Source organism: Crocodylus porosus, unplaced genomic scaffold (genome assembly GCF_001723895.1).
Source record: "Crocodylus porosus isolate Cpor-Errol unplaced genomic scaffold, CroPor_comp1, whole genome shotgun sequence".
NCBI classification, from domain to species: Eukaryota; Metazoa; Chordata; order Crocodylia; family Crocodylidae; genus Crocodylus; species Crocodylus porosus.
In genome coordinates this window covers 100,330,387-100,349,229 of record NW_017728943.1, presented here as the reverse complement: position 1 = coordinate 100,349,229, position 18,843 = coordinate 100,330,387, and the positions used below count along the sequence as shown (strand labels likewise).

Genomic DNA, 18,843 nt, shown 5'->3' with positions numbered 1-18,843 from the left:
AGTACCTTGCTGGAATCTGTATGGAGATACCATATCCTAGGTGAGCAGTAGGAGTACTTCTGCAGTGGGAAGTTCATAGCTCCTGCAGTTCCACTGCCGCTAATAGTTTAAGCCTATCCCCTACCATTTTTCACACCTACTCCATAGCCTGTGTGGGGGCTGCCATGGTTCCAGTGCCTTCAGTTGGTGTTCTCTTTGAGGTGATATACAGCTGAGATAAGCATGGGGAGCACGGTGCTCCCTGTATTCTGCGCAGAATCCACTCTGTCAGGCTTCAAGCCATGACTGTTTGGCAACGGGTTAATCCCCATCAAGGATGACCTTGGCTACCACCTTGTTTGCCTACCTCAGTGCCATATTCTGGATGAGTGCTCTGTTTATGAGTCCCCCTCTTCTGTGAATGGTAAGTCCAGGAGTACACATCTCAAAATATATCACTTTGGACTTGGAAGTGATGGTTAGAACCAGATCATTTGGCTACCATTTCTTTAAGCAGTTGTCTTACTCCAGGATGGGACAGTGGAGGAAAAAGTCAAGAAGATATCCTTTTTGGAGATGTTCCTGATACTGAAGAGGTGATGGGCACTGAAACTGGTCCCATACCATCTTGTGATGCTGCCTTTCAGTAAGGGCAGATATTTCTTCTCATTGTCAGCATGTTCTTTCGTGCCAGCTTTGAGCAGGGATCAATTTTTCCTGCCATTGGAGAATGACCCCAAGGAGGTAAATGGAGAGCTCCTATTCATAGAATCATAGAAAATGAGGGCTGGATGGGACCTCAGGAGGTCATCTAGTCCAACCCCCTGCTCAAAGCACGACCAGCCCCAACCAGCCAGGGCTCTGTTGAGCTGGGTCTTAAAGGATGGATATTCCACTACCCCTCTAGGTAACCCGTTCCAGTGCTTTACCACCCTCCTAGTAAAAGAGTTTTTCCTAATACAGGTTTCCCTCGCTGTATGTGGGTTCTGTATACACAAATTTGCTCTTATGCAATGACCCTTTTTATACCAAAAATTTGTTACATGTGAGGTAAATTCACTCTTATGCAATCGATGTAGTGGAAACCTGCAGTCAGATGCTTTGTGCGGTGCATTGTGGGAGTGACACCCCCGCAAATATAGTCTCTTGTGCGAATCTGTGCTCCTTGCTCATTGTCTCTGACACGTGTTTCTGTAGTTGCTATTCCCATTATGGTAACATTCACCACCACCCTGTGATGGTGTGTACTGTCTGCTGCTGATGAGTACCAAAACTGTCTTGTAGAAGTGGTAGAAATGGGTCTAGGGGTCAGTACAGTTGAGGCCTTGGAACATATCCCTATTTATTACATTGTAAAGTGGGTTTCCTTTATGCAAATTTGAGTTATGCGCCATTTTCTAGGAACACATGTCCAGCATAAATGGAGGGAAACCTGTATCCACACGTAAACTTCCCTAACAGCAACTTGAATATAGAGTATGTTCAGAGTATAGCTCAGAATATACCCTCCCTGAATGGGAATGAAAGTAGTTCAGGACCTGCCAGGGACCATGCCTCCCTGCCCATAGTGGTTATCCTCCCATGTGTCAAGGAGCAGGTCATCCTTCAATATAAAAGAAAAAAATATGAGATTGCTCTGTATAATGGCTTTGCTGGTTAGGCTAGCATCAACGTAACTGGAACAAAAGATGGTAGAGGGACAAGAAGGATGTCTTTTACTAATGGTTCCCTGTGGACCCTGTTGATAGACTTTAATTACATGTGTATTCATTGCCTGGATGTTGCTCATAATTTATTAACTTAAGATACAGCATACTGTCCAGTTCTTATGTAGTAATGGGGTTGCTTTTCAGAATTGTGAAAATCTGAAGGTCAGATCCAGACATGTTGCTACCATCTGATGAATTTGGTTGAAATTGGACTTGCACAGGGAATTTTTATAGAGATTAATTTCTTTAATACACATCCTCTAGGAGTATTGCATGGGTTGTATACTATAAGCTAAATCTGCCAGGCTTTACTGAGTTAAAATTATCAGTGATGTGAATGGGAGTATTGAATATGGGAGGCCTGTAGAATGAGGCTTTTTATATTCACAAAAGTAAATAATTTGACATACGTCCAATGTTATCCATTATAATTTTACTAGTTTATCCTGGAGCAAAATGAAATGAGTATCAACAAAGGGGAAATATTATGTACAGTATGCCATTCATTTTTCTCTTGTTTTGTTTTTATTTGGATGGCCGTCCAATTTGCTTTCTGTCTAGTAAAACATAATCCTGTTTGTATTTGTAAAATTAATGTCAGCTTTTTGTGCTTTGTCTTTTGTAGCAGATAAATTTAAAAAGAAACTGGAAGAACTGGAGAGAGAGAAGAATTCTTTAAAATTTCAGCTTCCTTCAAGTCATCCTTCAATTAGCAGCTTCTTGGGCAGATTTCATGTGCAAGTTCAAGCAGCACTGTCCCGGGCTGCGGATCGGTAAGTTCACTGGCAGCTTGTGACATGGAATTGTTTCAGTTTTTTTTTGCTTGAAATATTGGATAAAATTAATGACTACTTTAACTTCTAAATGCAAGAGGACTTTTAGAATAGTGATATTTCATCTTTTCTGAGATACTTTTAGTAAATGCTGTAGCATTTTTGTCTTTCTACAAGGGCCTAACCCTGTAACTGTGGCTTTGTTCTCCAAAGTATGTTCATCACTACACAGATCCCAAAAATAAAGTTGCAGTCTCTCTCACAAGGGCTAATAGCTTCAAAGAGAGAGAATGCAAGATGCTTTAGCTGACCTTGGGGATGCAGTTAACTAATTTTTTTTCCTGTTTTTACATGTGTGTTTCTGGGTCTCTGTCTTCTTGGTACACCCATGAGTAGTTTCATTAAATGTAAGTCGTCCTTCTTAGATCAGTATTGGCAGCCATCCTCAGTTGCTAGGTGTCTCTGTCAGAAATCTTATTTCCCTGCAACTCCACATTTACAAAGTCTCCTGTGTTACTGTCAGTAAACATGTGGATTCTTTTTGACCTACATGAGTGCTAGGTAAAGTACCCATAATTGTAATGGGAGTTAGCTGCAGTAATAATCTGTTGATTGTTTTTTGTGATATTGGTTAATTGGTCTATTTCATAGTTTCATAGATGTTAGGGCCAGAAGGAACCTATTAGATCATTGAGTCTGACCCCCTGCCCTGGGCAGGAATGAGTGCTGGGGTCAGAGGACCCCATCCAGGTGTCTGTCCAATCTCCTTTTAAATACCTCCGAGGAAGGGGAGCTTATTCAATATTTTGGCAACCCTCACTGTAAAGAATTTTTTCCTGATGTCCAATCTGAATTTTGTCTCTTCCTAGTTTATGAAACTATAGTTACCCCAACAGGCACCCTGGTAAACATTGTATCCCCTATTTCTTGCTGGCCACCCCGATTAGGTTTGTAGGCAGCCACGAGATCACCTCTCAGCCTCTTCTTGCAGAGGCTGAAGAAGTTCCGGTCTCCCAATCGGTCCACATAGGGCTTTTTCTGTAGGCCTTTACCAGATGAGTGGCCCTCCTCTGAACCCTCTCCAGGCCATCCACATCCCTCCTGAAGTGCAGTGCCCAAACTGGATGCAGTACTCCAGCTGTGGCCTGACCAATGCTGCAAAGAGGGGAAGTATCACCTCCCTAGACCTGTTTGTGATGTGCCTACTAATGCAAGAAAGGGTGGGGTTAGCTTTACTTATTACCTCATCACACTGGTGACTTATGTTCATTTTGGAGTTGACTGCAAGTCTGAGATCCCTTTCTGCAGTTGTGCTACTTAGAGTGGTACCTCCCAGGCTGCAGGAGTGTTGATGATTCTTCCTCCCCATGGGCAACACATGACACTTATCCTTGTTAAACTGCATCCTGTTCTGTTCAGCCCACTTCCCCAGCCTGTCCAAATCAGCCTGAATTCACTCCCTGCTGTCTAGTTTGTGTGCATCCCCCCATAGTTTGGTGTCATCAGCAAACTTGGACATGGTGCTTTCTACTCCCTCGTCCAAGTCACTACTGAAGATATTGAATAATACTGGTCCTGGGACAGAGCCTTGGGGGACTCCACTGCCTATATTTCTCCAGGTAGAAACCAACCTGTCTGCCACCACTGTCTGGGTGCACCTCATAAGCCAATTTTCTACTCACTGGACTGTGTAATAATCTACATTGCAACTGTTTAGTTTATTTGTAAGAATTGGGTGTGACACTGTGTCAAAAGCCTTTTTAAAATGTAAGTAAAGAACATCTACCTCTATTCCTCCATCCAAGCATTTTGTGACCTGGTCGTAAAATGAAACCAGGTTAGTCAGGCAGGATCTGCCTGCTATGAACCCATGCTGATTGCTCCCTAGCATCATTTTACCCACTGGTCCCCCACAAATGTGATCCTTAACAATTTTCTCAAAGGTCTTGCCAAGAATACAGGTGAGACTAACTGGTCTATAGTTACCCGGTTCCTCCTTCCTCCCCTTCTTGAAAATAGGGACCACATTGGCCCTTTTCCAATCATCTGAGACCTGTCCTGAGTGCCACAAGTGCTCAACAGTTGTGCCAGAGGCTCCACTATGACTCCAGCTAATTCCCTAAGTACCCTAGGATGAAGATCATCAGGGCCTGTTGACTTAAATACATTCAACTACTCCAGGTGCCCCCTTACTATGTCAGCACGAACAGTTGGTGGGTTGGTATCTATACTGGGCTTCCGTAAGATCACAATGGGATGTGTATTTTTATCCATGTCCAGGAACACGGATGCAAAGAAATCATTTAGAAGCTCCACCTTGGCCATCCTGTCTGTTACCAGTTGCCCTAGTTCATCTTGAAGGGGCCCTAAGTTACCCTGTACTTTCTTTTTGCTTTCTATGTATACTTACAAAATGAGAATGGGAGTACCTATCAATCTCCTCCTCAGTCACCCTGATACCCCACAACCTACTCACCTCTGCCTGGAGTTCCCTCACCTGCTCCTCCAGGGCCTCAATCCTGGCACACGTGGGACAGGTGAGGGGAGCCCTGGCCTTCCTGCTACCCCTGGGTCCTCGAGGGCCTGTCAGGCAACCCCTGCAGGCAGGGGGCCCGGGTGCCATCGACCCACTCAATGGTTCGATCTGGGTGGAGGCCTCAGTGGAGCTCTGGGCGGGAGGCAGCATTGGGGCAGGGTCCCTGGCTGCATTCTGAGTCACCACCCCCGTTAAAGACCCTCACATGCACTCACTTGATGACTCTGACAACTCTGTCTAAAGCCGCTGACTCCAATGCATGGAGTCTCAAGCCCTTCCTGCTCTCCCTCCTGTGCAACTCCTGTGCAAAATCTGGCACGCCTTTGAAGAGTGCGCCTGTTTGCCTGGCTTGGGAACATGCCTCCTGCCTGGCGCATCTAAGTAGGGATGGGAAGGGAGGAAATCCCCTTCCCAATTCCCTACACCTAGCCCGGCTTGGCTTTCCCTTCCCTCTCCCGGCCCAGCTTACCTTTTTGCTGCTGCTGGCTCCTCACTCCTTTCTGCTTCGCTTGGTGGGGTCAGGGGAGCCAAGGGCACATGGGCACTGGTGCACAGGTGTGCTTGCTTCGGTGTCCAGATCTCAACTCATTGACCAATTTGTTGACCAGTTTGAATTTGTTGACCAATATCTATTTGTTGATTGGTTTATTTGTGGTACCTGTGTCTATATATGTGGCAAATTATAGCTATATAGCTATAGATATATATGGCAATATCATTTGCCATATAGATATAGATATCACAAATAGATCAGTCAACAAAAAGAAATTGGTCAACAAATAGACCAATCAACCAGATATAGATATAGATGGCAATATAATTTGTTTTAAAATAAGTATATTCTCTTAGGGTCACCTCTTGTGTGTGACCTCATCTGACAGAAGGGAGCTATGATACAAAGACAGAGTACCATCTATTTATATGGTTAATCATTAAGGGGTGTGTCCCTTGCATATATTAACATAGTATAAAGTATCCTTATCTCAAAGTGGTTATGTCAGCTTGAATTCTAGGAAATGGATTAATTAAAAAAAAAATCTTTATTTTGATACAGAATCCTTTAAATAGTATGTCCTGATGATTTTTTTCTTAATATTGTAAAGCCTTTTTTATTCCCTCACTGACAAATTCATATGATTGTTTGTATGGGTCAAAAAAACACCATCCACCTCTTCTTTCCCTTTGCTTTTCTGCTATCGCTCCAGTTTCAGGTTTAGCTTGACTATTTCTGTCATGGCTAATAACCTGTTATCATTTGTTGCCTTTGAAAACATTTTTTGTAGTTTCATTTTTCGGTTGATCTTATTTCTCTTCTTCAGGCTCTGCAGTAGGGTGTATTACCTTTATTATGATAACCTTTTCCCTACAAACTGAAATAAAAGAATTCTGTTCCGTGAAAATGTTAAATTTTCAACACTTCTTATTCTGCTTGAGAACAAACACAAGACCTGTAGAAATTTTTCATGAAGAAGGAGAGAGATTTCTGAGTCCCAATTAGTCAATAGCTTATTTAGGAAACTCCACCATAGACCTTGGATAACCTTTATGATGAAAAAACCATGAAACTATTCTTGCCCTGAAATAATTTTGAGTTGTTTGTAATGGCACAAGATAAGGTACTGAGTTTTTAGATGGAAATGTGATTTCCAAGTTGATGACTTTCTTTTAAGAATAACTTTTTTTCATAGTGTGACTTTTCTAGGCTTTTTGCCAGCAAGATTAAAAATCATTTTCTATAAGACCTGTATGATATCATATTACAAAAATGGGCACTTCATTTTTTATGTACAGAATTTTATGTACTGTTGGGTTGATGAGGGCATAATGATTTGTAATCAGTGAAGACACACACACATAAGTGATCTAGCACATAATATACACAGATGATTCTTTCTTCTATTTTGTTTTTGCAGACATGCATGTACATAGTTATCTTGTGATTTATGATGATACTAGGGACTTTTTTCCTCTGATGTGGGATTCTTTTCTGATGTGAGATTCACAGTTTTCAAATCTGAATGCCTAACTCATGTTTGCCAGTAATTCTCTGGTCAAACTCATTTTGAGTATCTATTGCCGGCAGATATTCAAATAAATTTTGTGGGACAACATTACGAAGTCATGACTAAAACCTTGTCCTTGACTGGTGTATTCATTTTAGACCAGACCTTTTTTAATGATACTAAAATGCACTTTCAGTCTTAATGGGTAAACCCACATTTACTTGCTGCATGCATAAATTGACAGAGAAATGCATGCGCTAAGACAGAGAACTGCATAAGAAAACATGCTTGCATTATTTGCAGGTGTATTGTGAGAGGCCTACTCTAAATTTCGCACTTAGGGTACCTGCAGACATTCAGAGAAGTTAGGAGGAGGTTAGATCAGGTTAAAAATGGTCAGGTGAGTTAGGATGGGGCAGGGGAGGAGCTAGTGGAGCGGGCTTGTGAGGTCAGGGCGCTAACAGTGTCTGCAGGGTAGCTTGGGATTGGGAGGGCCTAGCAGGGTCTGCAAAGGAGTTGGTGGGCCCTGAACTCGCAAACCAATCCTGGGGCTGGTTTAACCTGTGTTCACCAGTCCTGGGGGCCTGAATGAAGTACGTCAGGGTGGGGGGAGGGGCAGGCAGATTGAGGGAGCTAGCAGCTTTGTGGGGGAGGGTTGGTAGGATTGGGGGGGGGTGTCATGATTTTCTGGGGTGGATTGGGGTAGCTGGATTGGGTGGCTTCCCCCCCAATACCAGGGGCTATTTCTAGCCTACCAATTTCCCCACCCCATCTTTGAATGAACAACTCCCCCCAGTGAATGTATTCTCTCATATCCTGCCCACACCTCTCTCCCCACTCTGACATTGACTTCTGGCAGCAGTGAACACTAGTAAAACTGGCACTGGGAGCTGCTTGCAGGATCAGAGGGTTTGGCGGGGAAAGGGGTGTCTATCTGGGGGTGGGGGAAGGGGCCAGAGGACTAGAAATAGCCAGGTGCTGGGGGAGATGGGGTAGGGGATAGGAAAAAGGCAGGCAGGGGGCTGGGAACATGTATAGAAGTTCATTTAGGTTGGTCTTGCCATACATGATCTAAGTTAGACTAGCCCCAAGGTACAGTTACCTTAGGTCAGGTCAGCTGTTTTTTGATGGATCCAATCTTCCTGGTACTTCTGTAAAGTTCACACTTAGATTGACCTAACTAGGAATATAAGCGTAAGATCCATACCTGTGCTAACTAAGTTATACTGGGTGGCCACTTTTAACACCTAACTTCTCCCTAACTTCCCTGAATGTCTGTACCTAGCCTTAATGTACTGTACTGATTTCCTTAGGGAACAGTCATGCAAAAATTGATTGTTGAGTGCTAACTACTGCAAGGAATCCCAAAGATAGTAGTTTTGAAAGAAGTTATGCAGAAGAGGGATAACTCCCTCCACAGAAGCACAAAATCCAGTTGATCTCTAGTGTGTTCTCTAAAAGCTGACAGAAGCCTCAAAAACTACTTTGGCAAGTTTCTAAACTTTTTACCCCCAAAGGAGATTTTTTTCTCTTCAGTTATGTGATGGGAAATTATGTTTTTAGTTTGCCTGCAGCTATTCATTTGAGATAGCAGTAGGTGATTTCAGTGAAAAATGAGATAGCTGGAAGAAGCCTCAAGCTATACGAGAGTTCCTTTTTTTTTTTGTGAGCATGTTATGAAACGTAAAACAAAGGAAGCGTATAAAAAATAGCATTTTCATTCCTTAAATCCTGTTTTTAGTTTGCTCTGTTAAAAAATTAGTCATCCCATTCTGATGATGGGCCACTGAGAGTCCTAGGGTAATGTGTAACATTTCTGTCTCTGTCTTAAGACTTCAGGAACTGAATATCTAGATCACAATATTTATGTCTAATGTTTCTCATTTCCAAAGAGGTAGAAGTGAAGAAATGCAGCTCTGGCAAGAAAACGAGCAGAAACTTCTGAGTCCTGCTTACCATGAGAGGATACAGATTTCAACTGCAAAGAGAGACCAGCTTCTTCAAGAAAAGACATGGTTACAGGTAACAAGACTGTAAAGTGGTTTGCGAGAACTGCTGGTGGGGCGGGAGTAGCTTGTAGGCATTCGCACAGAATTAAACAAGTGGATGGTATAGTGACTTTGTTTCTGTGCCTGAATTAGAAGCTTTGGCTGTTGTCCAGCTGGTTATCTAACTGATGACTGGAGAGTACAACCACAAGTTTTGTGAATCTTATTACAGACATACAAGAGTTGAAGGCTCAGTTGTTCATGACTGTGCTTTAACTTTCCTCATTATTTTTTAAGTATGCGCTTTATGTTCAGAGGTTTAATTTGCCTTCTCTAAAATTCACTGATCTTTAGTAGTTTTTAGTAGTCAGATGCAGTCATCAATGTACAATTTACCAGCTTTCATTCATGAATGACAATCTGTACATTTTGTAGTGATGTGGTGGTTGTTATTAACAAGTCAGCATCTGCCAACAGTAACTGTGAACTAATATGCAAAATCCCAAGGCTCTCGGCCATTTGGATTTGGATGTGTGAGAATGGCTGGAGAATGTTGTCTGTTCTAGAATGGCTTCTCTTGTAATGTATGTATAAAAATACCTACATGCTCTTCAACTATAGACCACTCTTTTTTGACTCTCTACCCCCAAAATTTGTTTAAGATTTCCTAATACTTAAACCTTTTCTCTGATACTCCCTAGTCAGCCTTAGGAAGGAATCTGTCTGAACCATATTGTTGCCTTTACTCCTGCGATGTTTTTGTGAGGGTTCATTGCTTCATATGAGTTCCTTTTTTTTTCTTCAATGGGTCTGATGATAGGAGAAGGTTAAATGGAGAGGATATTTATTAAAGAACTGAGAGCTCCTAGATTAAGTAGAGGTGCTTTGTGCTGTGCTTTTTTTCTTAACAATTAAGGATTTCTTGATGCTTTTTTTCTTTGATTTATTGCTAAACTATTAGAACAGACATATGGTAGCATGCAATTACAAATATTCAAAATGTAACCTGCTGCTGAAATGTAAAGTGTCGCTATTGATCTAGCTGTCATACTGGAGATCTTGGCACACATACAGATTTAGATGATGAGACTCCAGTTTATGGCCAGTAAGTCAAACAACATACTAGTCCCTTGCTGAGATGACTAAACGAAATCCCCTTTTTGTATGTCTCTTGGTGGCTGCCCAAGAGAATGTTGTTATAATATTTCTAAAAAAGAACAAAAGAGAATTCAGTTATCTGGCCAAATTTTCCATACCATAGGAACATGTATAAGCTGTGTTTCTGTCTAATAGCTTCCCTGTAGGTGTAGTCAAGATTTGTACTTTGTTATCTAATTAACATTGTAAACCGTTTCAAAATACCTTGAGTATGGGAAGCATGTTAGAAAACCAAGTCCTGTTCATCTTTCTATACATTCCATTATAGACTTCTTTTATTGCAACCATTGCAATTAGTACATTTTCAAAGAATTTAGAGGTTTTTATATTAAGTGGGGCCTATTAAAAATCTGGCAGTATTCCCAAACTGGTAGTACAGACAGAATTATCCTTTGTGCACACTAAAAGCCTGATTTTAGACTGAAAGAAACAAAACTGATGTTTTTGGCCTGCTGACCTTTACTTCCTTGACAAATGCCGGTGGCTTGAAACATCAGCTGTTCTGTTCCCTTGCTGCGAAATCTAAGGGATAAAAGGAAATAATTGGTCTGAGCTGATGCTTTTTTTTAGTCAATTCTGTCCTTTAATGTGCAGTAACTTTTTTCTTATTTTAAGTAACAAAAATATAGAATGGGAATAATCTGTACAGTGCAGGAAACCTTTCAATATGCCTTTCACAAAGGGAGCATTACTGCCTTAGTGAAATGTTAACCTTTATTTAAGTCCTATACAGAAAATTCCATTAAAAGGATGTTAAGGTTGTGAAGTCAGGCTTTAAAAAGTTGGGAAATGCCAAATCAAGCTTGCTTTTGCATAATGTGAATGCATTATGATACAGTCCTTAATTACATGATCTCATACTTTATTTTTCCTGGGACACCTGTCTCATTCAGTACAGATGATGAATGGTGCTCATGGAATGAGCAGCTATTCAGTATACCATTTTATCTTCATTATTGTTCAATGGGTGGCCCAAGGCCTATTTGCTGCACAGCACTCAAATGCTGGTATGCATACAGAATTATTAATTTCCTTATAGGCTATTCTGTGGCACTCATCATTGTAGCATCTTAGTGCTTCAGAAACAGTAATGAATTTTAACTTCATGGCACCCCTCTGAGGTAAAGTGGTATTATTACTTCCGTTTAACAGATGGAGAATTAACACATTGAGACATTGTTGTCAAAAGTGCATACTAATTTTGGTTATTGATTGCTTTTTTTAAGGATAACTTATTATGTATTTAGTGGTTTATCATTTTTATCATTTTGTGTATTCAAATCCTAGTTCTTGTTGACTTCAGTTTCAGTTATGAGTGTTCAGGACTCCCTTGTGATAGAGATCCCAGCTGTTGAACATTTAGTAAATAGAGAATGCACAGTTCATGACCATTTTTGAAAAAAATTGTGTCTTGTGTCATATCATGTGGAAATTCAGGTTAGGGACAGACATTAAGAAAGCCTGAATTGATTCAATCTTTGCAAGTTAGTATAGCCTGCCTAGATTGAACCAATTTGCAAGTGAATAGACATTCACTGTTAACTCTGAAAATGCAGGCACATGGCAGTGGCTCAGGCCGGAAGCCAGGGTTGAGTGCTAGAGCAGCCCTCGGCTGCAGGGAAGCTGTGCAGTGGGGGGGCGTCCAGCTCAAGTAGTAGCCTGGAGTGAACTGGCCAGGGAGGGGGTTTAATTCCTCCTTCCCTGTCTCGCTGACATGGACCCGAGCCAGGGCCCACCTGGTGCTTCCCCCTCACTGCTGCAGTGGTAGGGGTGGGAGTGCAGCTGGATGCTAGCTGGCCTGGGCCCTGAGGCAGGGGGGCAGGGAGAGGGGTTAGTCCTCTCTCTGGTCCCTCTGTCCTTGGGGGATTGCAGCAGAGTCTGCTAGGCCCGACCGCTCCCTGTGTGGGACGAGTGGGGGGGATAAGCCACCTCATGCCCCCTCTGCCAGATGCCATGCATGGGGGGAAAAACCCCTGTCCCCACTCCCTCACTTAGGGGGCCATGCTGGCCAGAACTCTGGCCCCACCCCCACCCTTGCAGCGGTGAAGGGGCAGGGCCCCGATGGGAACAGCAGCTCCTGTCATGGTGTCCAGGGAGCGTGAACCTCTTTCCACCAGGGGGCCTGCGCTGCTGGTGGGGGTGGCAGCTGGGGGTAAGAGCTACCGTGGACTGTGCTGGGCAAGTGGTAGTACCAGCACTCGGAGATTTGGCCATAGCTCCCTAAACCCTCCCTGCAGTGCCCCTGCCGCTTGCCCCATACAGTTCATGGCAGCATTTCCCACCCCCGCCCGCAACATGGCCCCTCCACTTGGAAGACTCTCACGCTCTGGGACACCATGACAGGGGGTGCTGACCCCTGTCAGGGTTGCTCCCCCCTTGCTGCTCCACCAACAGGGTGGGAGCATGGCCAGAGGCCAGTTGGCATGGCCCCCTTAGGCGAGGGGGCAGGAAATTGTGTTCTTCCCCCCTCCCTCTGGCATCTGGCAGAGGTGGCAGGAGAGAGCTTATCCTGCTGCTTGCCCCAAGCAGGGAGTAATTGGTGGCAGTTGGGGTTGGCAGACCACACTGTAGTCCCCCCAGGGGCAGAGGTGGGGAATAGCACCCCTCCCTTCCCCACCCTGCACAAGGGGCCATGTCAGCTGGAGTGGTGAGAAGAGAGGGACCCTGGTGAGGGCGGCACCCTGCCATCATGCTGTTCCGGAGCACAAGCCTCTTCCTGGTGGGAGGGCCATGGTACAGGTGGGGGTGGGACAAGGAGAGCTGCCATGGACTGCGTGGGGTGAGCAGCAGTAGTACTAGGGGAGTTTTGGAGACTCCAAGCCCCAGTGCTGCTGCTTGCCCCGTGTAGCCTTCAGCAGCTCTGACCCCCAACTTCTGCCCCCATCTGCAGAACAGCCCCCATGCTGGGAAGAGGTTCCTGCTCCTGGGACACCATGACATGGGGTGATGCCCCCATCAAGAGGCATCCAACTCTTAAAAGTGGAACATGTGGGAACTAAAATGTTTTGGAAGTTCTAACTTGCCCAAATTACAGCAGAACTCCATTAGCGAGCAAAAGGTACATCTCTTATGCCAGGGGTATCTGCCAGCCAAATTTCAGCCCCTGCTCCAAATCAAGGTGTGGTAGCTTCTTGACAAAGTGATTGTAAGGTCTCTTTTCTAACGTAGTCAAAGCAACTTATTTTTCCAGATAAAAAGCCGATTGTTTTGGTTGAAACCTTTTAATAAAATTCAGCAGAAAGCAAATCCACTAGGCATACAGACGGTCAGGTCAAACAGTCAAAGCTTGGCAAAGTTCTAAACATGTGAAAACAGGGTGAAAAGCTCTGGGCAGCTAGGCAATACCTTTTGCCACCTGTGCCCACTTCATAGTTGGTAGGGTTGAAAGGGACCTGAGCAGATCATCAAGTCCAACCGCCTGCCATGGCAGGAAAAAGTACTGGGGTCAAATGACCCCAGCAAGGTGTTTGTCTAGCCTATTCTTAAAGACCCCCAGGAGCCAGCACCACTTTGCATGGAAGTTGGTTCCAGATCCCTGACAGTGAAGTAGCACCTTCTGATGTCTAGTTTGAATCTACTCTCTGCCAGCTTGTGACTGTTATTTCTAGTCACTCCTGGTAGTGCTCAGGGTAACAGGGACTCTGCCAATCCCTGCTGGTCCCCTCTGACTAGTTCGTAAATGGCCACTAGATGCCCCCTCAGCCTTCTCTTGTGGAGGCTGAACAGGTTCACGTCCTGTAGCCTCTCCTTGTAGGGCCTGCCCTGCTGCCCTCCTCTGGACCCTTTCCATGTTGTCCACATCCCTCCTGAAGTGCGGCACCCAGAACTGGATGCAGTATTCCAACTGCAGCCTGACCAGTGCCGCACAGAGGGGGAGTATCACCTCCTTGGACCTGCTTGAGATGCATCTGTGGATGCGTGCCAAGGTGAGGTTGGCCTTCCTGACTGCATCCCCACACTGCCGGCCCATATTCACCTTGGCATCAGTGATGATTCCAAGATCCTTTTCTGCCTCTGCAGTGACGAGAAGGGAGTTCCCCAGCCTGTAAGTATGCTGCTGGTTCTTCCTCCCCAGGTGCATCACCTTGCACTTGTCAGTGTTGAAACCCATCCTGTTCTCATCCGCCCACCCCTGTAACCTGTCTAGGTCCGATTGCAGCCTATTCTTCCTTTCTAGCGTGCCCACATCCCCCCACATCTTAGTGTTGTCAGCAAATTTGAACAGGGTGCTTTTCACCCCCTTGTCCAAGTTGCTGATGAAGATGTTGAACACTGCGGGCCCGAGGACTGAGCCCTGCAGAACCCCACTGCCCACATCCCTCCTGGTCGAAAATGACCCATCCACCACCATTCTCTGGATGCGGCCCTCCAGCCAGTTAGCAACCCATTTGACTATGTAGGTGTCAACACCACAGTCTCCTAGGTTTTTAATGAGAATGGGGTGAGAGACAGTGTCAAAGATCTTCCTAAAGTCCAGAAAGACTATGTCCACTGCTGCCCCTGTGTCTAAGGATTTTGTGACCTGGTCGTAGAAGGCCACCAGGTTGGTCTGACAGGACCTGCCTCTAATGAACCTGTGTTGGTTGCTCCTAAGTATAACTTCTCCTGCTGGCCCCTCGTGGACATGTGCCAGAATAATTCTTTCAAAAAGCTTACCCAGGATCGAGGGAAGACTAACTGGCCTATATTTCCCCAGGTCCTCCTTCCTCCCTTTTTTGAAAATGGGAACCACACTGGCCCTTTTCCAGTCCTCTGGCACCATACCAGAGCACCATGAGTACTCATAAAGCCGTTCCAGGGGTCCTGCAATGACCTCAGTTAATTCCCTCAGCACTCTGGGGTGGAGATCATCCAGACCAGCTGATTTAAATACGTCCAGTCCCTCCAGAAGTTCCCTGACTAGATCCTCACTGACCCTAGGCCTGGGTACACCTCCCCTGGGACCTATGGGGGTCCCGGTGGGGGGGCTCATCCAGTCCCTGCTCAGGAAAATGGAGGTAAAGAAATCATTAAATAGGTTAGCTTTGTTGTCTGGTGTGACGACCAGATTTCCTAGTGTGTCTTGCAGAGGCCCCACATTACCCAATACCTTCTTTTTACCCGCTATGTATTTAAAAAAGGACTTCTTGTTGTCTTTGATCCGGGTAGCTAGTCCCAGTTCCATCTCTGCCTTGGTCTTCCTGAGTGCCCCCCTGCAGCCCCGAGCAACCAAGGTATAGTCCTCCCTGGTGATAGCCCCTCCCTTCCATTGGTTGTACGCCTCCCTTTTAGCTAGGATACATTCCTGTATGCTTTTGCGCCCTCTTGCCCGCTTTGTTCTGTGTTGGGATTACTTCCCTTTGGGCTTGGAGGATTGTCTCCTTAAGGAACGACCACTCTTCTTGGACACCCGACTCCCCTCCCCTCTGGGACCTCAGTGCCTCCCTGACTATTCTCCTTACCTCGTTAAAGTCCACCCTCCTGAAGTCCAGGGCTGTTGCCTTGCTGCAGGCCTTTGCCACCTTGCTCTGGATGGTGAATTCCAGCAGGCAATGATTGCTGTTGCCCAAGTGGTTGAGCACCCGCAGCCCCCTCATCAGGTCATCGCCCATGGCCAGCACAACAAGGCATCTCCCCTGGTGGGGCTATGCACCTCCTGGGTTAGATGGAGGTACTGTATTTCGGCTAGGAACCTACGTGAGTGATCAGACCTGGCTGACTGCTCTTCCCAGCAAATGTCTGGAAAGTTCAGGTCACCCATGATGTCCACGTCCTTTGACCTAACTACCTCTGTGAGCTGACTTAAGAATTCCTGGTCTAGCCCTTCCCCTTGGTTGGGTGGTCTGTAGTAGACCCCCACCATTAAGTCCCTTTCCTCTCGACTGCCTTGTATTCTAAGCCAGAGCACTTCTGTGTGCCCCTCCTCTGACCTTGTGCTACTTGATGAGGATCTGTATTCCTCCTTGATGTAGAGCGCCATACCCCTACCTTTCCTTCCTGTGCTGTCCCTCCTGTACAGCCTATAGCCCTTGGCATTAACCACCCAGCTGTGCGTTGGGTCCCACCACGTTTCTGTGAGCCCCACTATGTCTGGGTTGGTGTCAGCTAGCAGGAGGGGTAAATTCCTCCTGCTTGTTCCCCATGCTATGAGTTTGTGTAGAGGCATTTGAGGCCCCTGAAGATGTGTACACTAGCCCCCTAGTCTCGGTACTGCCCTGGCCCCTTTTGCTTACCTGGGTATTTGTTCTGCTTGTTGTCAGTCTAGGCTGGGCAGTTCTTGTGGGTGCTGCTTGGTTTAGTGGTCCAAGGCTTCCTCCGCCCTCATCTTCCCCTTCCCCCAATGAGCCTAGCTTAAAGCCTGCTGGAGGAGATCCGCCAACCTAGAAGAGAACGCACACTTACCTTTGGGGGAAAGGTGAAGCCCATCCCACCCAAGCATGTCGTTCGTCCTGATGTGCGGGTTGTTGTCTAGGACTTATATTACATGCATCTTGTTAGCAGCAAAGTTATTTTCTTTAATAAGGTTAATCAATAAATTCTGGTCTCAATTCTATTCAGAAAGAAACTGAAGACCTCAGAGCAAGGCTGACTGTGCTAGAAGCAAGGGATCAACAATTAAGAAGAGAAATTGAAGCTCAAGATAGGCTTATTCAGTTGCAGGACTGTGAACTGCCTGCCTGCCTTGGTTTTGTAAGTTTGAGAGAGCTTCAAGAAATAAGCAAGGCCTTGGATGATACTTTAGGTTCATCATGTCAAATTCCATTTAGTTTGGACCTCCCAGGAACCGTAAAGAGGTATTTGTGAGTTTAAATTATTTTCTGCTACATTTTCAATTAACCTTTTAAAATTTTATGGCTATATCATTTTATCAGCTGTCTTTCCCCATCATACTGCTTATATCATCTGATCAGGTTGATTTGTACATGTTCAGAATTTATGAGGATTGATCTTGCTGTTGTTCATAAATAGATATACTTTTTACAAACTCTTCTTTCTTTTATGCTTTTCATTGTGCTCTTGTTAAGATGCATCTACAAAAAAAGTTTCAGGCTCTTGGCACTTGATGAATAATCTGTTCATTTAGGTTTGAACCTATTCTGATTTACTTAACAACAGATATGCTTTATCCCCAGCAATGGCTATGTGGTAAGTAACATTAATTTCTTCCTGATTTACAGACAAATAATAAAAAGCTGTGTTCCTTGCCTCAGAGAGTTTCCATTCAAAACAGACCTGGATGCAATGAGGGACTGCCTATAAGAAGGGAAGGAGGGTATATTTATAAGATTTTGAGGATGCATTTATCAATGTGTGCAGGTAGATGATTTCTCGAAATATAAATACAGCTAAACTTGTGGACACAGTACATAAAACTTGCAGGACATCCAGTTCCCATTTTCGAAAGTATCTGAAGCTTTTTAAAGTCTAAATAACCATTAATATCAGCAGCACTTCAACTGTGAAGTGTGTAAGCAACTTCTGACAATGTTATCTTATGTTTGTGTACTACCAGGACTTTATAAAAGAATCCTGGTTATAACTTTAGTTTCTAGGTATGTATTAACATATACTAATGTGTACATTCTAAAAGCTCTTCCTTCTTTTTTTTCTTTCATATTTCCTGGGGTTAAGTTTTATTAATGTTAATGAGAGGTTATGCTTTAGGGCTAGGGACAGAAGTTACACATAAATCTGTTTAAGTGATCAGAAACTGGTTTAAACCTGTAATAGAACAGCAGTTCAGTACACATAAACCAGTTTCAAAATGGCTGAAACTGGTTTAAGATAAACCTAGTAGAATGTAGTATTAGACTTAATTGATTTGGTCAAAATGGTGTATGATTCTGTCCCATGTCCCTTGCTGGTTAAGTTTAAAGCAGTGTTCTCCAGGCATCCCAGCATGCTTTCCAGCCCTGGACTGGATTGCACTGTCTGCTCCAGCAGAGAAGGATTTGGAGGGGGCCAGGGGGAGAGGCTGGGACTGCCCCCTCCCTCCCCAGGCAAAGCCTGGCTGGGGCCTGGGGCCAGGGTAGGGAGTTAAATTCCCCTTCCTCTGAGTACAGAATTGCCCTGCCCTGCTAAACTTACTGTTGGCTGTGACTGTGGATTACAAATCCCAGAGGCACCTAGAAGCAGGAAGAGGAAGTGATGAGCAGCCCTGCAGAGTCCTGCTGCTGTGATGCTGGAGTGCAAATCCCAGAGATCTCCGGGCAGCAGGAAGAGGATGTGAACACATAGCCCATGCTGGCTGTGTGCTGGAAAGCCATGCTCTAGCACCCCCTGGCTTCTCGCGTGAGCCACTGCAGACACGTGACTACATTTCCTGAATCAAAAGTAAATGTGTATCCAGTTTTTTCTCAGTTAAATCTCTGCAGTTTACACTAATCTGCAAGGACTCAATCAATTCAGCCTTGAGCATTTTGACTGTTTGTACTTAGCCTTGATGTGGTAACATCCCAGGAAAACTTTGTCTTTATTATTTGAAATTGTAATTTAGACTGTGGACAGCACTAATCTGAATTAAGTTTTAGTCTCTAGGGCCAGGTACAGACATTATACTTTTTACCAGTATACATGATTAGAAACCAGTCTATCCTTGTAACAGAACAAAAGTTTGTCATACACAACCAATTTATACCCATAACCCTGGCAATCTTCAAAAAGTGCCTTGACACACATCTTGCTGGGGTCTCAGATCCCAGCCGTCTTTCCTGCCCA

At 44.6% G+C, this 18,843-nt stretch overlaps 1 protein-coding gene across 2 annotated transcripts in view; it reads left to right on the top strand.

Annotated features, from left to right (window-relative positions):
• DISC1 (disrupted in schizophrenia 1) overlaps positions 1-18,843 on the top strand; it is a 373,039-nt gene that overhangs the window by 98,875 nt on the left and 255,321 nt on the right. For both annotated transcript variants that reach the window (XM_019549864.1, XM_019549863.1), the window contains exons 4-6: positions 2,314-2,461; positions 8,893-9,022; positions 16,684-16,919. In XM_019549864.1, coding sequence (XP_019405409.1) covers positions 2,314-2,461; positions 8,893-9,022; positions 16,684-16,919 — 514 coding nt within the window. The remainder of the gene's footprint in view (positions 1-2,313; positions 2,462-8,892; positions 9,023-16,683; positions 16,920-18,843) is intronic.